The sequence below is a fragment of the Peromyscus maniculatus genome, chromosome 11 (assembly GCF_049852395.1).
Source record: "Peromyscus maniculatus bairdii isolate BWxNUB_F1_BW_parent chromosome 11, HU_Pman_BW_mat_3.1, whole genome shotgun sequence".
In the NCBI taxonomy this organism is placed as follows: Eukaryota; Metazoa; Chordata; class Mammalia; order Rodentia; family Cricetidae; genus Peromyscus; species Peromyscus maniculatus.
This window is the reverse complement of record NC_134862.1, coordinates 8214309-8231221: the sequence shown is the minus strand read 5'-3', so window position 1 is coordinate 8231221 and position 16913 is coordinate 8214309. Positions and strand designations below refer to the sequence as shown.

The 16913-nt window shown below is 50.1% G+C and overlaps 1 protein-coding gene across 1 annotated transcript in view; it reads left to right on the top strand.

The window, feature by feature from the left end:
* The window catches only part of Tfcp2l1 (transcription factor CP2 like 1), a 56254-nt gene that overhangs the window by 26556 nt on the left and 12785 nt on the right, over nucleotides 1-16913 (top strand). Inside the window, exons 3-9 of the mRNA XM_006994895.4 lie at nucleotides 3379-3455; nucleotides 3921-4026; nucleotides 5458-5564; nucleotides 8046-8198; nucleotides 11348-11458; nucleotides 14155-14246; nucleotides 16801-16849. Of these exons, the coding sequence (XP_006994957.1) occupies nucleotides 3379-3455; nucleotides 3921-4026; nucleotides 5458-5564; nucleotides 8046-8198; nucleotides 11348-11458; nucleotides 14155-14246; nucleotides 16801-16849 (695 nt within the window). The remainder of the gene's footprint in view (nucleotides 1-3378; nucleotides 3456-3920; nucleotides 4027-5457; nucleotides 5565-8045; nucleotides 8199-11347; nucleotides 11459-14154; nucleotides 14247-16800; nucleotides 16850-16913) is intronic.

Here is a 16913-nt window from a genome sequence, read left to right as displayed (position 1 = left end):
GACCCAGCACCCACACCAGGAAGCTCCCAACTGCCTGTAACTCCAGTTCCAGCGAATCTAACACCCTCTATTGACCTCTACAGGTATGCACACATAAACAAAGAAGAATTTAAAATTAAATCTTAAAAAAGAAAGAAAAAAGAGCGTGTGCTGGTATTTCCAGTATTGAGAAGGTGAAGACAGGTGGGCCCCAGGGGATTGCTGGCTTACCAGCCTAGCTAGATTGGTGAACCCCAAGTTCAGTGAAATACTCTCATCTCAAAAGATATGGTAAAGAACCAGGCATTGTGGCTCATTCATTTAATCCCAGAATTTGAGAAGCAGAGGCAGGCAGATCCCTGTGAGTTCAAGCTCAGCCTGCTCTATATAGAAGTCTCAAGCCAGTCAGAGCTATATAGAGACACCCTGTCTCAAACAAAACAGTACCAGCCAATCAGCCAGTCAAACAAAAACCAGATCAGTCAAAAAGATAAGGCAGGGAGTGGTTGACAGCAGGGAAGACACAATCTCGCCTCTGTGTATGTGCACACATTTGCACACAAGAACACTATACATATACATACCAGCATATGAAATCACATTGAGACTTTGGCACAGCACCTACTGTGTGCCAAGTAGTGCAGCTGTGAGCCAAACAAAGCAACAATTAGGCTGCGTGGTGGTGATGGTGGTGGTACACATTTTAATCCCAGCACTCTGGAGGCAGAGGCAGGAGAGTCTCCAAGTTCAAGGACAGCTTAGGCTATAGAGTGAGTTCCAGGATGGCCAGGGCTACACACAGAGAAACCCTATCTGGAAAAACCAACCCTACCCTGAAAACAACAACAAAAACCCCAACAATTACACAAAGACTCCAGACATGATCCTGGCCTTCAGAGATCCCTTCCCCCCATGCTGGTACAGAAGAGTACTGGCCAAGCCACCCACGGTGAATTTGGTCTATGTGACCATGCTCATCAGATAGCATGGGACCCTGATCCCCTGTGAGGGGTGGAGAAAACAGTCTGGTCCTAGTGTGTTAGCCTTGACAGGGCAGCTGGATGACTTGGGAGGGGACAGGGTGGCTGGAGGAAGGACCAGGAAGATTGCGTGGGAAGAGCATTGATTCCCATTTGATGGAGAAGCTCACCATAGGATCCTGGCCCACAATCCACTCAATGGGCCTGATCTGGCAGTGCTACCTCTTGGTACAGACTTGGAAACAGTTCTCTATCTGGCAGGAGTTGCCTCTGCTTGGCCTGAGTAGAGGTCATGCCGCAGAGCCTGGGGCCAGTGCTAATTGCCCTCCTGGGCTCCTGTAAACTCCTGTAATGACCACTTGGGCCTTGGGCCTCTGCCAACACCATCTACATTCTTCAGCAAAGGCAAGGACCCTGGAAAAACCAGTTAGGGTGTGGAAGGCCCTTAGTGTGTCCAGGCCTACGGAGTGCTGGACTCTTGGTTCAGGGGCCTAGAAGCAGAGCTTAAAAGCCTTAGTTGCTAAGAACATACTTGAGCTGATAAAAATGCTTGGTGCTAAGTTTGATTCCCAGTGCTCGCATCGAAACGTTGGGCATGGTAGCACTCTCTTGTACACCACGCTCTAGGGAGGTAAAGACAGGTAGATCCCTGGGGCATTCTGGCCAGCAAATCTGGTCAACTTGGCAAGCCACAGGCTAGTGAGAGACTCTCAAAACACAAGTTGGCTGATGCCTGAAGAAGGACAGCTGTTGTCCTTGGCCTCCACACTTAGGTGCTTACACTGCATTTCTGCATGCACCCCTACTGAAGAGCATCCACACACACAGACACACCCACCCACAGACACACAGTGGTGACTAGAGAAGGGTGCTTTACTGTGCATGGCCGGCATCGGGTCTAGGCCCAGAGGCTGTGGTCAGGAATCTCTGCGGTCCACATGTGGCTGGGGCCTTCCACTTACTCCCAAGGCTCCGGGGTTTGCAGAGTGTTCCCTGTATAATTGTTACTCAGCAAATACTTGCAGCAAATGGTCTGGTTTCCGGTTCTCTGCCCATTCTGGAATCCTTGCTCTGGCTTGTTTTTTTAGCAGCTGGTTCTTGCAGCTCAGAAGGCTGGAGGAGAAGAATCACAGGGCCGGGCTGTTTCTCGGGCACCTATGGGAGGTGCCACTGTTGGCCATCAACCTTCTGGTGTCTCCAGGCCATTCTTGGCTTGTGGCCACATCACTTTTCTCCACCTCTGACATTCTTTTTTCCCTCTCTGCCACTTCTGTGTGTCTCACTGTGCGTGCCATTGGATTCGGGGCCAGGGCTTTTCTCCCATTGTCCCCTTACCTTAGAATCCTTAAGTTTAATTGTCTGCTGAGACTGCCTGTCCTAATTTAAGGACACATTCCCAGTTTCTGTGACTGGATGAAGGAGGGTGTAGGTATTTCTCTAACTAGTTGCCTTTTTTGTTTAAAAATGTTGTGTGTCTGTGTGTGTGTGTGTGAGTGTGAGTGTGAAGACTTTCCTTCTACCATGTCACCAGCCCCGTGTTTTGTTTTTTGACAAAGACTCTCACCACATGGCCTATGCTGGCCTTCAACTGTCAATCCTCCTGCCTCAGCTTCCCCTACAGGGATTCTAGGCTGCGTCACCATTCCCGTCAGTTTTAAAGGTGCTTGTAAAGCCGCCCAGGAGTCGCTGGGCTTGCTGCTGCCCCGGCTTTGTTGGGATTCGGTTCACATTTCCGTGATGTAGCTTTAGAGCCGTGCCTCCTCTTGGTCTCCGACTTCAGGCTGGGAAGGGCTTTCCCTAGGAAGCAGCTCCTAGCGCCTGGTCATGAAAATAAAGCCTTGAGAAATGGATTGCTTATTTATTCTGAGACAGGGTCTCACTGTGTAGCCCTGGCTGGCTCATAACTCCTAGTGAGCTACCTGCCTTTGCCTCCCAAGTGTCAGCATGCCTATCCGAGAATCTGATTTTTAAGTTTTTAAAATTATTTTATGTGTATGGGTGTTCTGGCTACATGTCTGTACACCGCATGTGTGTCTGGTGCCCTCAGAGGCCCGTTCCCCATAGATGGTTATGAGCCACCATGTAAGAGCTGAGAATTGAAAGGCGGTCCTTTGGAGGAGCAGCCAGTGCTCTGAGCCATCTCTCTGGCTCTGAGAAACTTTTTTTTTTTTTTAAATCAATTAAAATTTTTTTACCTGAATGTGTAAAGTGCTTGTTGCACAAGCTCGTGGACCTGAGTTCTGAGCCCTGGAACCTGTGACTCAACTAGACGTGGCCAGGAGGCAGAAAGAGGAGGGTCAGGAGGTCACGGTCCTCCTTAGCCTCACAGCAAGTCTGAGGCCAGCTCAGGTGACATGAGATCCTGTCTCAAAATAAAATTACAGAAAGAAATGGAAAAATGTGCTGCCCCCTCCCCCAGGTCAGTCCTATGAAATCCGGCTGCTGGAGAATCGGAAGCTAGGGGACTTCCAAGATCTGAACACGAAATATGTGAAGGTGAGTGAGCCTAAACACGCCAGAGGATGAGCACTGTGGGGTTTGAGTACCTGGGGCTGGGAGGGTAGGAAGGCATCAGAGGGAGGGGCAGCCTCCTTCTCATCCCTGAGCTACAGTACTGCCCCCGTTTAGGGAGGGCACTGTCCCCATGAAATGGGGAGGCAGCGGACCAGGGTAGAGTGGCGCACGTTGGTGGACGTGATTTTGACCTCAGTTGAACCTTTCTTACCTGCACAGAACAGCACATAGTTAGACATGTATGTGAAGCTGTTCAGAATACTGGAAGCCCTGGAAGGCGGCGTCCTTCTCACCATTCTCCATGTTCTTGGGGTTCTGAGGAAAGGAAGCCCCCAGAAAAGGGGCTGGTGAGGGGCAGAGGGCTTCCCTCATCAGGGGCAGGGCTGCACACTCTCTGAGGTCCCCCAGTCCCCACACACAGCCGACTTCGACATCTGCCCTTCACAGAGTATCATCCGTGTAGTTTTCCATGACCGCAGGCTTCAGTACACAGAGCACCAGCAGTTGGAGGGCTGGCGGTGGAGCAGGCCTGGGGACCGGATCCTGGACATTGGTGAGTCCCCCAGCCAGTCCCAACCCCCAACACTTGGGCCAGGTCGGGGGCTTCTCTGTGGGTGCCACTTGGATTTATGCTCACAGGGAAGCTCAGCATGGTGGCACATACATGCAGTCCTAACACTGGAGATGCACAGGCAGAGACACTGAGGTGAGGCCATGCTGGTCTACATACAGTGAGTCCGAAAGAAAGAGGACGATGAGATGGCTCTGCTGGTACAGTGCAAGCATGAGGACCTGAGTTCGATCCCCAGAACCTGTGTTAAAATAAAAAAGGAGGACCTGAGTTCATGTGTTAAAATAAAAAAGCCATGTGTGGTAGCAAAGCTCTTGTAATCCCAGCTATGTATGGGGAGGAGAAACAGGCAGATCCCCAGTGCTCGCTGTCCAGCTAGCTGAGATGAGTTGATGAACTTCAGATACAAGGAGAGACCCTGTTCTGAAAACCATGATGAAGAGTAACACTCAAGGTTTACCTCTCATCTCCCTGCGCGCACACACTCCTGGCACGAATAACCCCATATATATATATATATATATATATATATATATATATATATAGTTGGAAGTTTTCCCCGGCTGGCCAGGGGTTGGGACAAAACTCTCCCACTCGCGTCCCCCAAGTAAACACACAGAGACTTCCAACTACATATATGGAAGGAAGGAAGGAAGGAAGGAAGGGTGGAAGGGTGGAAGGAAGGAAGGAAGGAAGGAAGGGTGGGTCATGAGAGTTTCCGTGATGACTCAGCCACCGGGTGCTACCCTCAGGGAGTTCTCTATAGAAGAGTGCAGAGTCTTAAAGGGTGACCAACCTGGCTGGTTTGAAACTCTATGTAGACCATGCTGGATTCAAACTCACAGGAATCCACATGCCTCTGCCTCCTGAGTGCATCATGTGCCACCATGCCCGGCTCCTTCAAGGATTTTGATAAGTGGCTAGGGAAGGGTGGGCGTATCACAGAGCTGGAGGGCTCAGGTACTGGCCACCCTGCTTTGCCCACAGCCCTCAGCTGATGATAGGGTATGTATACCCGGCCAACAGCCAGTCCTTCCACATGGAATCAGGGGAAATTTTCATAAGTTTTATAACGCCTTTAATCCCAGCACTTGGGAGGCAGAGGCAGGTGGATCTTTGTGAGTTCCAGGCCAGCCTGGTCTACAGAGCGAGATCCAGGAAAGGCTACACAGAGGAACCCTGTCTCGAAAAACCAAAAAAAAAAAAAAAAAAAAGATTAAAAAACAAAAGAAAGGATAACGACATCAAGCAATCCACAGCAACTCCTCCAGGCTGTCTACCAGTAGACAGTGGGCAAAGATGAATTTCAGATTAGCTGCAGTTTCAAACCACAGGAGTTTGGGCCCTACCTGGGATCCTTCCCTCAGTGTGTGGGAGAGGCTGACGGTCGTACTTTTGTGTGTGTGTGTGCAGATATTCCACTCTCTGTTGGTATCTTGGACCCCAGGGCCAGCCCAACCCAACTGAATGCCGTGGAGTTTCTGTGGGATCCAGCAAAAAGAGCATCCGCGTTCATTCAGGTGAGCGAACATGAGAGCTTTGGGGAGTACCCATCAGCGAGCCAAGATGGCTGACTCTTGAACAGAAAGTAGAAGAGAGGACAAAGGATGGGTGGAGTCAGGGTCAGAGGTCAGGAGAGCTGGAGCAAGGACTTGGAATGTTGCAGAATCATGTTTGGGTTCTCGCTTCCAGAATGCTGTGAGGTTAAAAAAGATTTGGTATTCGCAAGGCTAGGGATTTGGCGCGGTTTATAAAGTACTTTCCACAAAACCTGAGTTCAGTCCTCCACATAAGAAAGACTGGAATGGTGGTGCACTGTGTTTGGAGGGCGGGAGGTGGGGGGTGGGGCGTGAAAGCAGGTAGACCAGTCAGCTAGCTCAATTAGTGAGTCCCAGGCCATCGAGAGACCCTGACTTAAGAAATCCATCAAGATAGTGCACATCTGAGGGATCACACGTGAGGCTGATCTCTAACCTCTATGTGGATGCATGTGCACGTACACACACACACACACACACACACACACACACACACACACCCCACTCCATTAATCGAATCAGTATTTTGGAGTGGCCTGAGTTTGATTCTGTGTACTAAATAGTGAAAGGATTGAACTGACTCCCAAAAGTGGTCCTCTGCATGGGTCCTCTGGCATGCACCCACCCACATTTACACACACACAGTGAATAAAATGGTAACAAGTTATTTTTTTTTTAGTTTTGTTTTTTCTTTTGAGACAGTGTCTCTATGAAGCCCTGGCTATTCTGGAATACTGTCAGTGGTTTTCAACCTATGGGTGGCAACCCTTTAGCAAACCTCTGTCTCCAAAGATATTTACATGAAGATTCGTAGCAGTAGCAAAATTACAGTTATGAAATAGCAAAGAAAATAATTTTATGGTTGGGGGTCACTATATCCTGAGGAACTGTATTTAATAGGAAAGTTGAGAACCACTGTTCTAAATAGACCAGGGTGGCCTTGAACTCACAGAGATCTGCCTACCTCTGCCTCCCAAGTGCTGGGATGGAAGGTGTGCGCCGCCATCCTTAGCAATAACAAAAGTTTTTAAAGTCACTGTTGGCTGGTGTGAATAACTGGAGAGGAACATTCTTCCATTCTAGTCGTTGTTGAGTGGGTTCATTATTTGCATCCTATGTGGCTTCCACTTTGTGTTAGCCACTGTCTGGGGTTCAGGTGGCCAAGGGCATGGCCATGGTCTGCTGTGGCTCTCGACTAGCCTGGCTCTTGCTGACGGGCTGTATGGTTTTTTCATATGAGCTTTGCTCCCTATTGTTTGTTTTTGAGACAGGGTCTTTCTGTGGAGACTCAAGCTGGCCTTGAACACAATCTGCCTCAGTTTCCCGAGTGCTAGGATTATAAGTGTGTGCCACCACACTTCCCCTCCCCATTTTGAGTCTTAGTAGTTGTCCATATGTGTGTTTAATAAAGTACGTAAGAAATACGCCGGGTCCATAGGAAGAGCTCAAGGAAAACCAGCGACAGTCGGTAAAATGCTTGCTGTGTACCATGAGGGTTTGAGTCTGATCCTCAGTGTGTAAGAGCTGGACATAGTGACCCCAGTGCTGAAGTGGGGAGAAGACAGGATGCCTGGGGCTTGTCCCCCAGCTAGCCTAGCCAAATCTGTAAACTCTAGGTTCAGTGAGAGACCCTGGCTTAAAAATTAAATGGAGCCTGTCATGGTGGGTCTTTATCATCCCAAGCCTTTAACCCCTGCACTCAGGATGCAGAGGCAAATGGATCTACACAGTTGCATCCCAGGACTGCCAGGGCTATCTGTCTCAAACAACAACAACAAAACAAAAACAGATTACCCCCCCCAAAAAAAACCTATAAACAACAACAACAAAAATGTTGAATGGGGGAGCACCTGAAGAAGACACACAATGTCAACATCTGTCTTCCAGATGTATGGACATGTATACACACATGCATTGGAACACACTGATACAGTTTTTAAGAACAAATAATAATGTTGTTGCAAATTTTAGTTAATTTGTACTGTGATAATACTGTATCTTATAACATTACAGTATTAGAACAATGCATAGGTATCCATTGCCTTCTGTAATATGTACTCAGAGATCTATAGATGAGTTTGGCATTCTGACTGTGGCTTCAGACTTGCTCAGTAACCAGGACACCAGGATTTCAGAGAGCAACAGAAGTGTGCTCATCGGCCCTGCAAGTCTAGGATTCACCTGGGTAAGGGGTGATACTGTGGCTACTGTGTTTAGCCCAAAGCAATGATAAAGACTTAGCTGGTCAGACAGAGCTCTAAATAAAGGGATAGAGGTGGATGATGTGTGTGTTCTGTGGCTAGAGGGCAGGAAGGCCTTGCATGGCCTTTATGGGGGTAAATGGGAAGTTAAGCAGAACACGGAGTTGAAGGCAGGAATGGTCACCGCCTTGGAAGAGAGGAGCCTTAGGGCCATCCAGACTCCCCTCCCCTACCTGACTTCAGGTCTCACATTCCCCTCCAGGTGCACTGTATCAGCACAGAATTCACCCCCAGGAAGCATGGGGGTGAGAAAGGAGTGCCTTTTCGGGTGCAGATCGACACATTTAAGCAGAACGAGAATGGGGAATACACGGAGCACCTACACTCCGCCAGCTGCCAGATCAAGGTGTTCAAGGTAGGATGCACTGCACAGCCAACCCTGGTCAAACCTGCCTGCAAAATGGCCCTTTGCTATTGCTTAGGGCATAGACCCAGCTGGGCGTGTGGCCTCCCGGGCTTCTCTCTGGATTGCAGCTCCTGGACCTGGCCTGCCCCTGCCCAGACGTCTCGTGTTCCTCAAAAGTGTTGGAAGGGGTGTCTCCCCATATCAGTACAAGGGTCTGCTTTTGTGAGAACGACAGACTTTGTATCTTTTTAGAGTTGTGTTTTCCCAGACTCCCGAGCGTTTCACAGGTATTCATAATGTTCTCCTGTGTAGTGTCTCCTTAAACATGAGGGCAAAGGCACTATATCAGTGCCTTTAATCCCAGGCAGAGGAGTGGATCTCTGTGAGTTTCAGACCAGCCTGGGCTACAAAGTGAGCTCCAGGCCACCAGGGCAACACAGTGAGTGAGCTCCTATGTCAAACAAAAAGAAATAAACATGAAGTCAAGGGGGCTAGGGCTATTCTTGGAGGTCTAGGCCAATGCTGTTCTTCTCTTCATTGGTTGGCTGTGTGTGTGAGAGAGAGAGGGGGGAGGGAGGGAGGGAGGGAGGGAGAGAGAGAGAGAGAGAGAGAGAGAGAGAGAGAGAGAGAGAGAGAGAGAGAGAGAGAGAGAGAGACTGCATACTTACAGTTGTCAGAGGACAGAAATCAGCGCTCTCCCTCTACCATGTGGGTCCTGGGCTTGAACTCAGTGTCATCAACCTCTACCCGCTGGGTGATCTCACCAGTTCACTGTCTGCTTTAGTTTTTGACACAGGCTCTCCCTGAACCTGGAGCCCACCAATACAGTAAGACTAGCTGACCACTGAGCTCCAGGGATCCTCCTGTCTCTGCCTCCTCAGCATCAGTATTCCAGGTGTGTGTCACAACACCTGGCTTTTTCCATGGGTGTTGGTTCTAAATGAGCATGGGTGAGGCTCTCACACATGCATGGTGGACACTCCATAAGAGTTCTACCATTGAGAAGACCCTCAGGCCAGCTTTCCCTTCAAAAAGACCATGGTGTGGCTCAGTGACAGAGGATTGACTCTAGCATGCAAGGAGGTCCTGAGTTCTGTCCCAAGTACCAGGAAAAACAAATTCATCTTGAAGAAACATCTTCAGAGCCAGGCCATGGTGGCGCACACCTTTGATCCCAGCAAAGCCAGGCGGATCTCTGTGAGTTAGAGGCCAGCCTGGTCTACAGAGCGAGATCCAGGATAGCCTCCAAAACTACACAGAGAAACCCTCTCTCTAAAACAAACAAACAAACAAACAAACAAAACAAACAAACAAAAAAACAAACAACGAAAAAGAAACATCTTCAGAAGTCCATCAGCCTCTTGCTGTGCTGATTCACCCTGCAGCCTCTCGCTGGCTCTTATCTCCTCAGTCTGGATTGATTGTTTCCTGAGGGTAGGAGCTGGTGCTCTTACAGGTCCCTTGTGCCCTCGGGGAAATGGATGGTGCAGCAGGCCTGTGGCATTCTTAGAGCATGAGGCTAGCCATGACCATCAGGCTAAACTGCTTCCATCCCCTCCCATCAGGGATTGCTTTGAGTGATCAGCCTTAATACCTGTCCCAGAATCAGAACGCCCCTCTTTACACCTAGGTGAATTTGGAACCTGCTGGAAACACCTGCTGGCCCTGGAGACCAGGGGAGAGTTGATTTCAGATAGGGATGCCGTAGAGACAGCAGGGTCCTGCTGATCCTAAATAGTCACAGAAACTAAATAGTCACAGCTATAACCACAGACCTGGAGGCAGAGCAGTTGAGGCTGTCCCTCTGAAAGCAAGACTGCCGCCACCCTCCTGGCACTTTGAGTCCATGGCAGGCAGGCATGTTACCTATAAAGTATGTTTTCTCTCTGTATGTAGAAGTGGTGTTTGTGTGTGTATGTTGAGTATACATGTGTAGCGTGTGGAGGTCAGGGCTCAGCCTTAGGTTCCTCAGGGTCATCTACCTTATTTTCGAGACAGGTTCTCTCACTGAACGTGGAACCAGCCCATTAGGCTAAAGGATCTACTGGTCTGCTTCCTGCCTCTGGAATTACAAGTGTTTGTCACTATGTCCTGGGATTTCTACATAGTTTCAGGGGGATCAAATTCAGGTTCTTGATGTGTTGGGTTTCTGAAAGAAAAAGCATGTTCTGACCAGCCAGCCCCTTGAAGGACGTGAGGTGGAGGACATGCATGCTAGTCGATGGTCTGGCCATATCTGTCTCACCTATGGCCTCTGAGGCAAGGAGGAGAGGCTAAAACTTTAGTCCCAGAGCAGGAGGCTAGATGTGACTGCCATGACCCTGGGCTCTAAGAGCTTCTCTGGTACTCACGTTGAATACGATGCCTGCTGTTAGTGTCCCTGTGGGGCTCATTGCAAGCTTATCATGATCTGGGGTTGGTGTCATCCTGAAGGAAGCTTCCCTAAAAGCCCTTGAGCCGGGGAACCAGAAGGCGTCCCCTGAGGAAGGCACACACTAGACCTGAACTAATTGTTAATATCTGCACATCACAAGTGCATAATAAAACCGCTCAGTGCGGAAGTGCTGAGGGGCTCTGAGTCTTGTACCTGTGCTTGCCAAGCAGGATGGGAACCGTGGGAGGCACCAGGGAGGTGACACAGGGGGGAGGGACTGTCCCCTCAGGCCTCTCCCGCCAACAACTCAGGCCACCGAGCCTCTGGTTAGTAAAGTAGAAGCAGCGGTGGCTGTGAGGCCGGGGCACGCTTTGTAAGTCAGTTTAGCCCCAGCAGAGACAAAGATGCCACTGAGATTGAGATATGTTAAGGGCTGGGTGAACAGCGTTGAACATGGCACAGGCTGTCAGTAGACACTCTCCACCTCCCTTCAGTCTCCGTCAGTCACCTCAGCACTGTGGTATAGCCCATCTTGGTTCTCCATGGCTCCTTCCAGAAGCAAGAGGCCCCTGGTAGCCATCTTTCCTAAGTACCTATTGAGCTGCCACATGATAGACTCAAGATTCCAGGGGTGGAAAGGAAACATGGCACTCTGGAGGTGCAAGAGCTATCCTGCCTGCTCTCCAGGCCCCAGGTTGAGGCGAGAGCCTGCAGGCCTTGGTCTTCCTTCCCCAGCCAGTGGCTGCCTTCTGGCCTAAGTGGACCCTGTATTCTATACTTACAGCCAAAGGGAGCTGACCGGAAACAGAAAACCGACCGGGAGAAGATGGAGAAAAGAACAGTTCAGGAGAAGGAGAAATATCAGCCGTCCTATGAAACCACCATCCTCACTGAGGTGAGCTAGGGCTGGGCTGGGGCTGAGCCTGGAGTGAGCCAGGGACGTGGTGCACAGTGGTGGAGGATTGCCCATCATCAGGTGGGTGGGAGCTTCAGAGAGTGCCCAGTGCACACATCAGATGAGGCCACTGGTGCGTTGCTCTGAGGTCCCTTTGAGCGCCCTGCTGCCTTTGTATATGCTGGTGCTTTTGAAAATGCGGGTGAACAGTCACACACTCAGTCATGTGGTACAAAATGTAAAAGAGTGTAACCAAAAGTATCTCCCCCATCACCTGGTCAATGCCTTGGCTCTTCCTCCTCTCTCAGCTTCTCTCTCTAGGCACCCGGGGCCTCTGGTTCTGTGGGCATCTGTCTTTCTCTGCAATTAGGGTAAAGTATACACACTTTAACACATGCCTGTCTGTGTATTAGCAATACACATGCTGCTGGGCTGTGTCTTTTGTATTTAATGGCTCATTTTGCATGTGACGCCTGCTGTCCTTTGGTAACAGCCTTCTAGTTCCTTGTCCAGCTGTGGAGGCCTGATGTGGACGTGCACATGGCAGGACTGTGTACAGTACCTGACTCTATGTGAGCTCACTGGCTGGCATGTCAGCATTGGCTTTTGTTTGTTTGTTTGTTTTTGAGACAGGGTCCTCTATGCATCCCTGGCTGTCCTGGAACTCTCAGTATAGACCAGAGCAGGCTGGCCTCCAGCTCACGGAGATCCTGCCTCTGCTTCCTAGGTGCTGGGATTAAAGGTGTGCGCCACTCTGTCCAGCAAGCGCAGACTTTTTATAATTCCGTACTCGGGCCTGAGAGATGGCTCAGGGGGCTCAAGGTGCTTGCTGCGGAAGCCCTAGCAACTTGAGTTTGATCCCCAGATCCAAGGCGGAAGAAAAGAACTGACTTCCGAATGTTGTCCTCTGACCTTCCCTTCATACGCAAGCCATACACATCCCAGAACACACACACACACACACACACACACACACACACACACACACACACACACACACACACACACACACACATTGATGTAATAAAATAAATACACAAGTAAATTGAAGATTTAGTGTCCGAGCTGGAATCCAAGATCTCAGGTGCATACACTGCTTGGCCACTGAGCCCTAGCCCATCCCCAGCCCTGGCTATTTCTTTGGACAGATATAGAAATGTACTTCCTGTTAAGCCTGACACCAAAGAGGCAGCCCTCTGCAGCCATCCGTGGGTTCAGAGTGCTCCTGAGAGGCTATCACCAGCTCTTCCTGCTTCCTGTCCCTGGCCTTCGGTGGCTTCACTCTTGTTGGCCTGTTTTCCGTAAATAACCATTGTGTTAGAGATTGTGACTAGTTGGATTCCCTCTGAAGGTGTGTATAAGACCCAGGATGGCCATGCATGGTCAAGGCTATTGTTGATGGTGAGACTTGCAACGTAGAAATCCAAGAGACGGGTGGCCAGGTCCCAGCTGTGCATATGCCTGTATGTATGTGCTAAGGCACATGTGAGGAATGTTTGCATAAGACAGGGTAAAGAGCTAATGTGGCTTGCAAGTATGTACTGGCACTTTATTTCTCCTGAGGGTGGCAGTGGGCAGGGAGCCCAGAACAGGAAAACTTCCGCTTGCTCTCTGCCAGCAGAAGGACACAGGGACTGTGTTTCATGCATTTTCTTCCCATGCCTGGTCCATACCTGACTGGTGACTCTGCCAGGAGTACCCCATCTAGTGATGTTTCTCATCCTGGCTGAGCCCCAGCTTCTCTGTTCTACTCCCGACTTCCCCGAGAGCAGAGAGTGTGCCGAAGCTGTGCAGGCCCTCGCCACAGCACAGCGTAACTGGTACAGAGAAGCCAGGCTGTGACCTTGGGATGCCAGTGTGCCCCTTCTATCAGCTCATCAGATTTCCTCCCCTGGTAGAATTTAGCATCAACAAATTCCAGCCCACACTCACAACGGTTAAATATTTACCAGCCTGGCATTTGGTGGGGGATAGTCAGTCTTTAGGAATGCTTCAGACTGGCCCTCTCCAAGCAAAGTCATAGACCTCCAAGGGAGGGAAGGGAAGAAACACAGGCTTGGGGTGCTCCCTTTCCCCGGAGGTCTCTGTTCTCTCTCCAACACCCCCAGCTGGCCTGTGCATTGGAATGTCCGCCAAGGGAAGGCTCTCACATCATGCCCGCTTCTGTCGTTTGGAGCCCAGATGGGCACTAAAATGGAGTAACTGCACAAGTGGGCTGGGAGGAAGATCTCCAAGACCCCTCCTGCCTGCTGCAGCCCTGCCTGCAGGTCCCTCACTCAGTAGAGTGGTTTTGGCTCTGAACTAATCCTGTTCTCGTCTTCTTTAGGAGCATAGCTAAACATATTGACTGCTTGGGTTTTGATTGTCTTCATTTGTGGGCTTGGGCATTACATGCTTCTTCCCACCTTTGGTTTGACTACCAGGGAGCTCCAAGGGGTGCATCCCATGGTTTGCCTGCTCCAGACGACTTCCTGAGTTCTAGGTCTCTTCCGTCATGTTTGTTGGGTGACCCTAGCAGTACGACTGGCCATGGCTCACTGGGAGTGCTCAGTTAGAATGAGCTCTGCTGACACAGCAGCGTCTTAGACAGCAGTGTTGATGAATGCTTACTTGGACAAGCCAAGGAGTATGGGCTGGCTCTTGAGCTTCTCCCAAGACCACTGTTGAGTCCCGCTGTCCTATATCTCTTCCCACAGTGCTCGCCATGGCCCGACGTCGCCTACCAGGTGAACAGTGCTCCATCCCCAAGCTACAATGGCTCCCCCAACAGCTTTGGCCTTGGTGAAGGGTATGTCCAGCCTTTCTTTCCTTGGGGTCCTGGCATGTGGTGGGGTAGAGGTTCCTTTTTTGGTTTTCCTTCATTCCATGACCTGGCATCTTATTTGGGTTTTCATGTGGCTAACTGGTATATCAATTGTAGCCATATTCATCTATTCCTTACCTGCTCCCCATGTTGGGGGTGCGATCCAGGGCCTGGTACATGCTAGGCAAGAGCTGTGCCACTGAGCTGCATCCCCAGCTCCCGTATTTAGCTTTGGGTCTTTGAGGGCAGGCTTGTATATGGCCCAGGTTGAACTTGAGTTTGTTGGTTAGCACAGGCTGGCCTTGAACTCAGAATCCTACTTTTTCGGCCTTTTGAGTGCTCGGGTTCCAGGTGTATGCCATCCCACCTGGCTGTGTGCAGTGTGTGTGTGTGTGTGTGTGTGTGTGTGTGTGTGTGTGTGTGTGTGTGTGTGTGTTCTTTTTTATATACTTCCACAAGTGGCAACAAGTTTGTGAGAATTCACCTAGAACACCAGTGTTCTCCTGAGGTGGGTGCTGGATGGCTGAGGTATTTAGAAGGTCCTCCTTAGTTCTCTCTCTACCTCTTGTGCATGCTTCCTGAAGGGACTGTCTACATAAGAGCCTCCAACCCTGGGTTTCAGTGTTTGTAGCACCAAAACTAGTTTTGCTGAACCTTGGCTGACTCTACAAATAGGCCATGTGGCCCCAAGACAGTGACAGGACAGTGCAGACATCGTAGGCAGATTCTGACTGGCAGGCTGTGCAGACATGACGGCTTTGTAGTAATGTCCTGGTAGTGAGCAGAGGACTCCAGCCCGGGTGCTGTTAGTGAGCACAGAATCTCTGTGTTTTGTGCCTGGAGCTCCTGCTCAGCCATCCATCTGTAATAAAAAGTCGGGGTTGGGGGATGGAGCTGAGCTCATTGGTAGACGAAATGCCTGGTTTGATCTCCAGCACCCGCTGTGGTGGCTGGCACCTGTAATTCCAGCATTCTGGAGGTAAAGGAAGAGGATCAGCAGTTCAAGGTTCTGTAGCAAGTTCAAGGCCAGCCCAAGCTAAAGGAGATATGCTCAAAGGCAGACAGACATACAGACAGAAGAAAAAGCAAGGCTGCCTGTGTGTGAGCTTAGTTTTACCATTGTGAAATGTCTTCTCAAGAGTATAGAACTGAAAGAAAAGGTCATTTAGATCAGGCAGACTTGTTCTTTAATGTCTACCTTCTGGGGAGCGACTGTCTTACCTTCCCTCAGCCCTGCTTTCCCCGATGCAGAAGAGGGTTAGGGGTTCAACACAGGGTCATGAGGAACGATGTACCTGTGATACAGAAATGGAGTGGCTGCTGGGGAGATACCTGGGATGAGCGTCATCTCTGCAAGGGGCCTGTATGTGCCTATGCATGTGTGGGTATGCATGTAGAAGCCAGAAGTTGATGTCAGGCATCTTCCTCAATCATTCTCTTCCTCACTTTTGAGCCAGGGTCCCTAATTGAACCTGGAGTTCTCTGACTTGGTGAGCCTGGCTGACTGGTGCTCTCCAGTGATGCTTCTGTCTCATTTCCCAGGACTGGGATTAGAGGCATGCCTTGCTGCACCAGTGTGTGTGTGTGTGTGTGGGGGGGGGGGGTGTTGGGACTTGAACATGCTTGCATGCCAAGCACTTCTGTACCTTCCTATTGGGAAAAACCCAGGCCATGTTTTTCTTAAGTAGGTACCAACCTGTGGATTCAGCACAGTGGCCCTTATGTGCCTCTCTGGTTATGATTTGGTTGATGATTTGGGTCCAGCTGCAGCTTCCAGATTCAGGTCCAGGAGCTGAAGTACTGGAAGGAGTGTGGCCTGTGTCCTGGTTAGCTTGTCCTTTCCTTAGGCTGGAACTTGGGTATTTTACCTATTTCCTTGCACTGGGACAAAAATTCTTGATAAGAAGTGACTTAAGGAAGGATTTATTTCAGCTCACAACTCACGGAGATACAGTCCATTGCTGTGCAGAGAAGCCATGGCAGCAGGAGCATGAGGCAGCTGGTCCATTTAGGATGTAGGATGCAGAGATGGATGTTGTGCTCAGTTCCTTTTCTCCCTTATAGTCAGTCCAGGACCCCCGCCCATGGGATGCTGCCGCCCATGTTTAGAGTGGGTCTTCCCACCTCAGTCAGCTTGATGTTGAAACTCACCCTCAGACATGCGCACAGGTTTGTTTCCATGGTGATTCTAAACCCTACCAAGGTGAACCATCCCAAGGGGTGAGGCTCCACCATGCAGCACACATCCAGTCGCAGTGGACGAGCTCTTCTTGGTTGTTGCTGCAGACTACACAGGTAGAGTTATTGTTGCTTGAACAATGGTGCAGTCATCGAAACCTCCCATGCAGTGATAGTTGAGTTCAGGAGACATCATGAGAGACCGGGTCTTGTTTGTCTATCTTATGTCAGTCAGTCTTCCAGGACTTACTTTTAAAGCAAGTCACACACCTTCGGGAATGTAGGCACCACGTAGGTTCTGGAACCTTCTTCGTGTCCCTGGAAGCCCTCAGGCTCACCTCCCTTCTCTTTTCCGTTACAGCAACAGCTCACCTACCCACCCAGTGGAGCCCTTACCCCTGGGCAGTGATGTAAGTGTGCGCGGGTGCTGGCGGGCTGGCGGTCCCTCTGGCTCTGTGGCCATTTGAGCCTCCT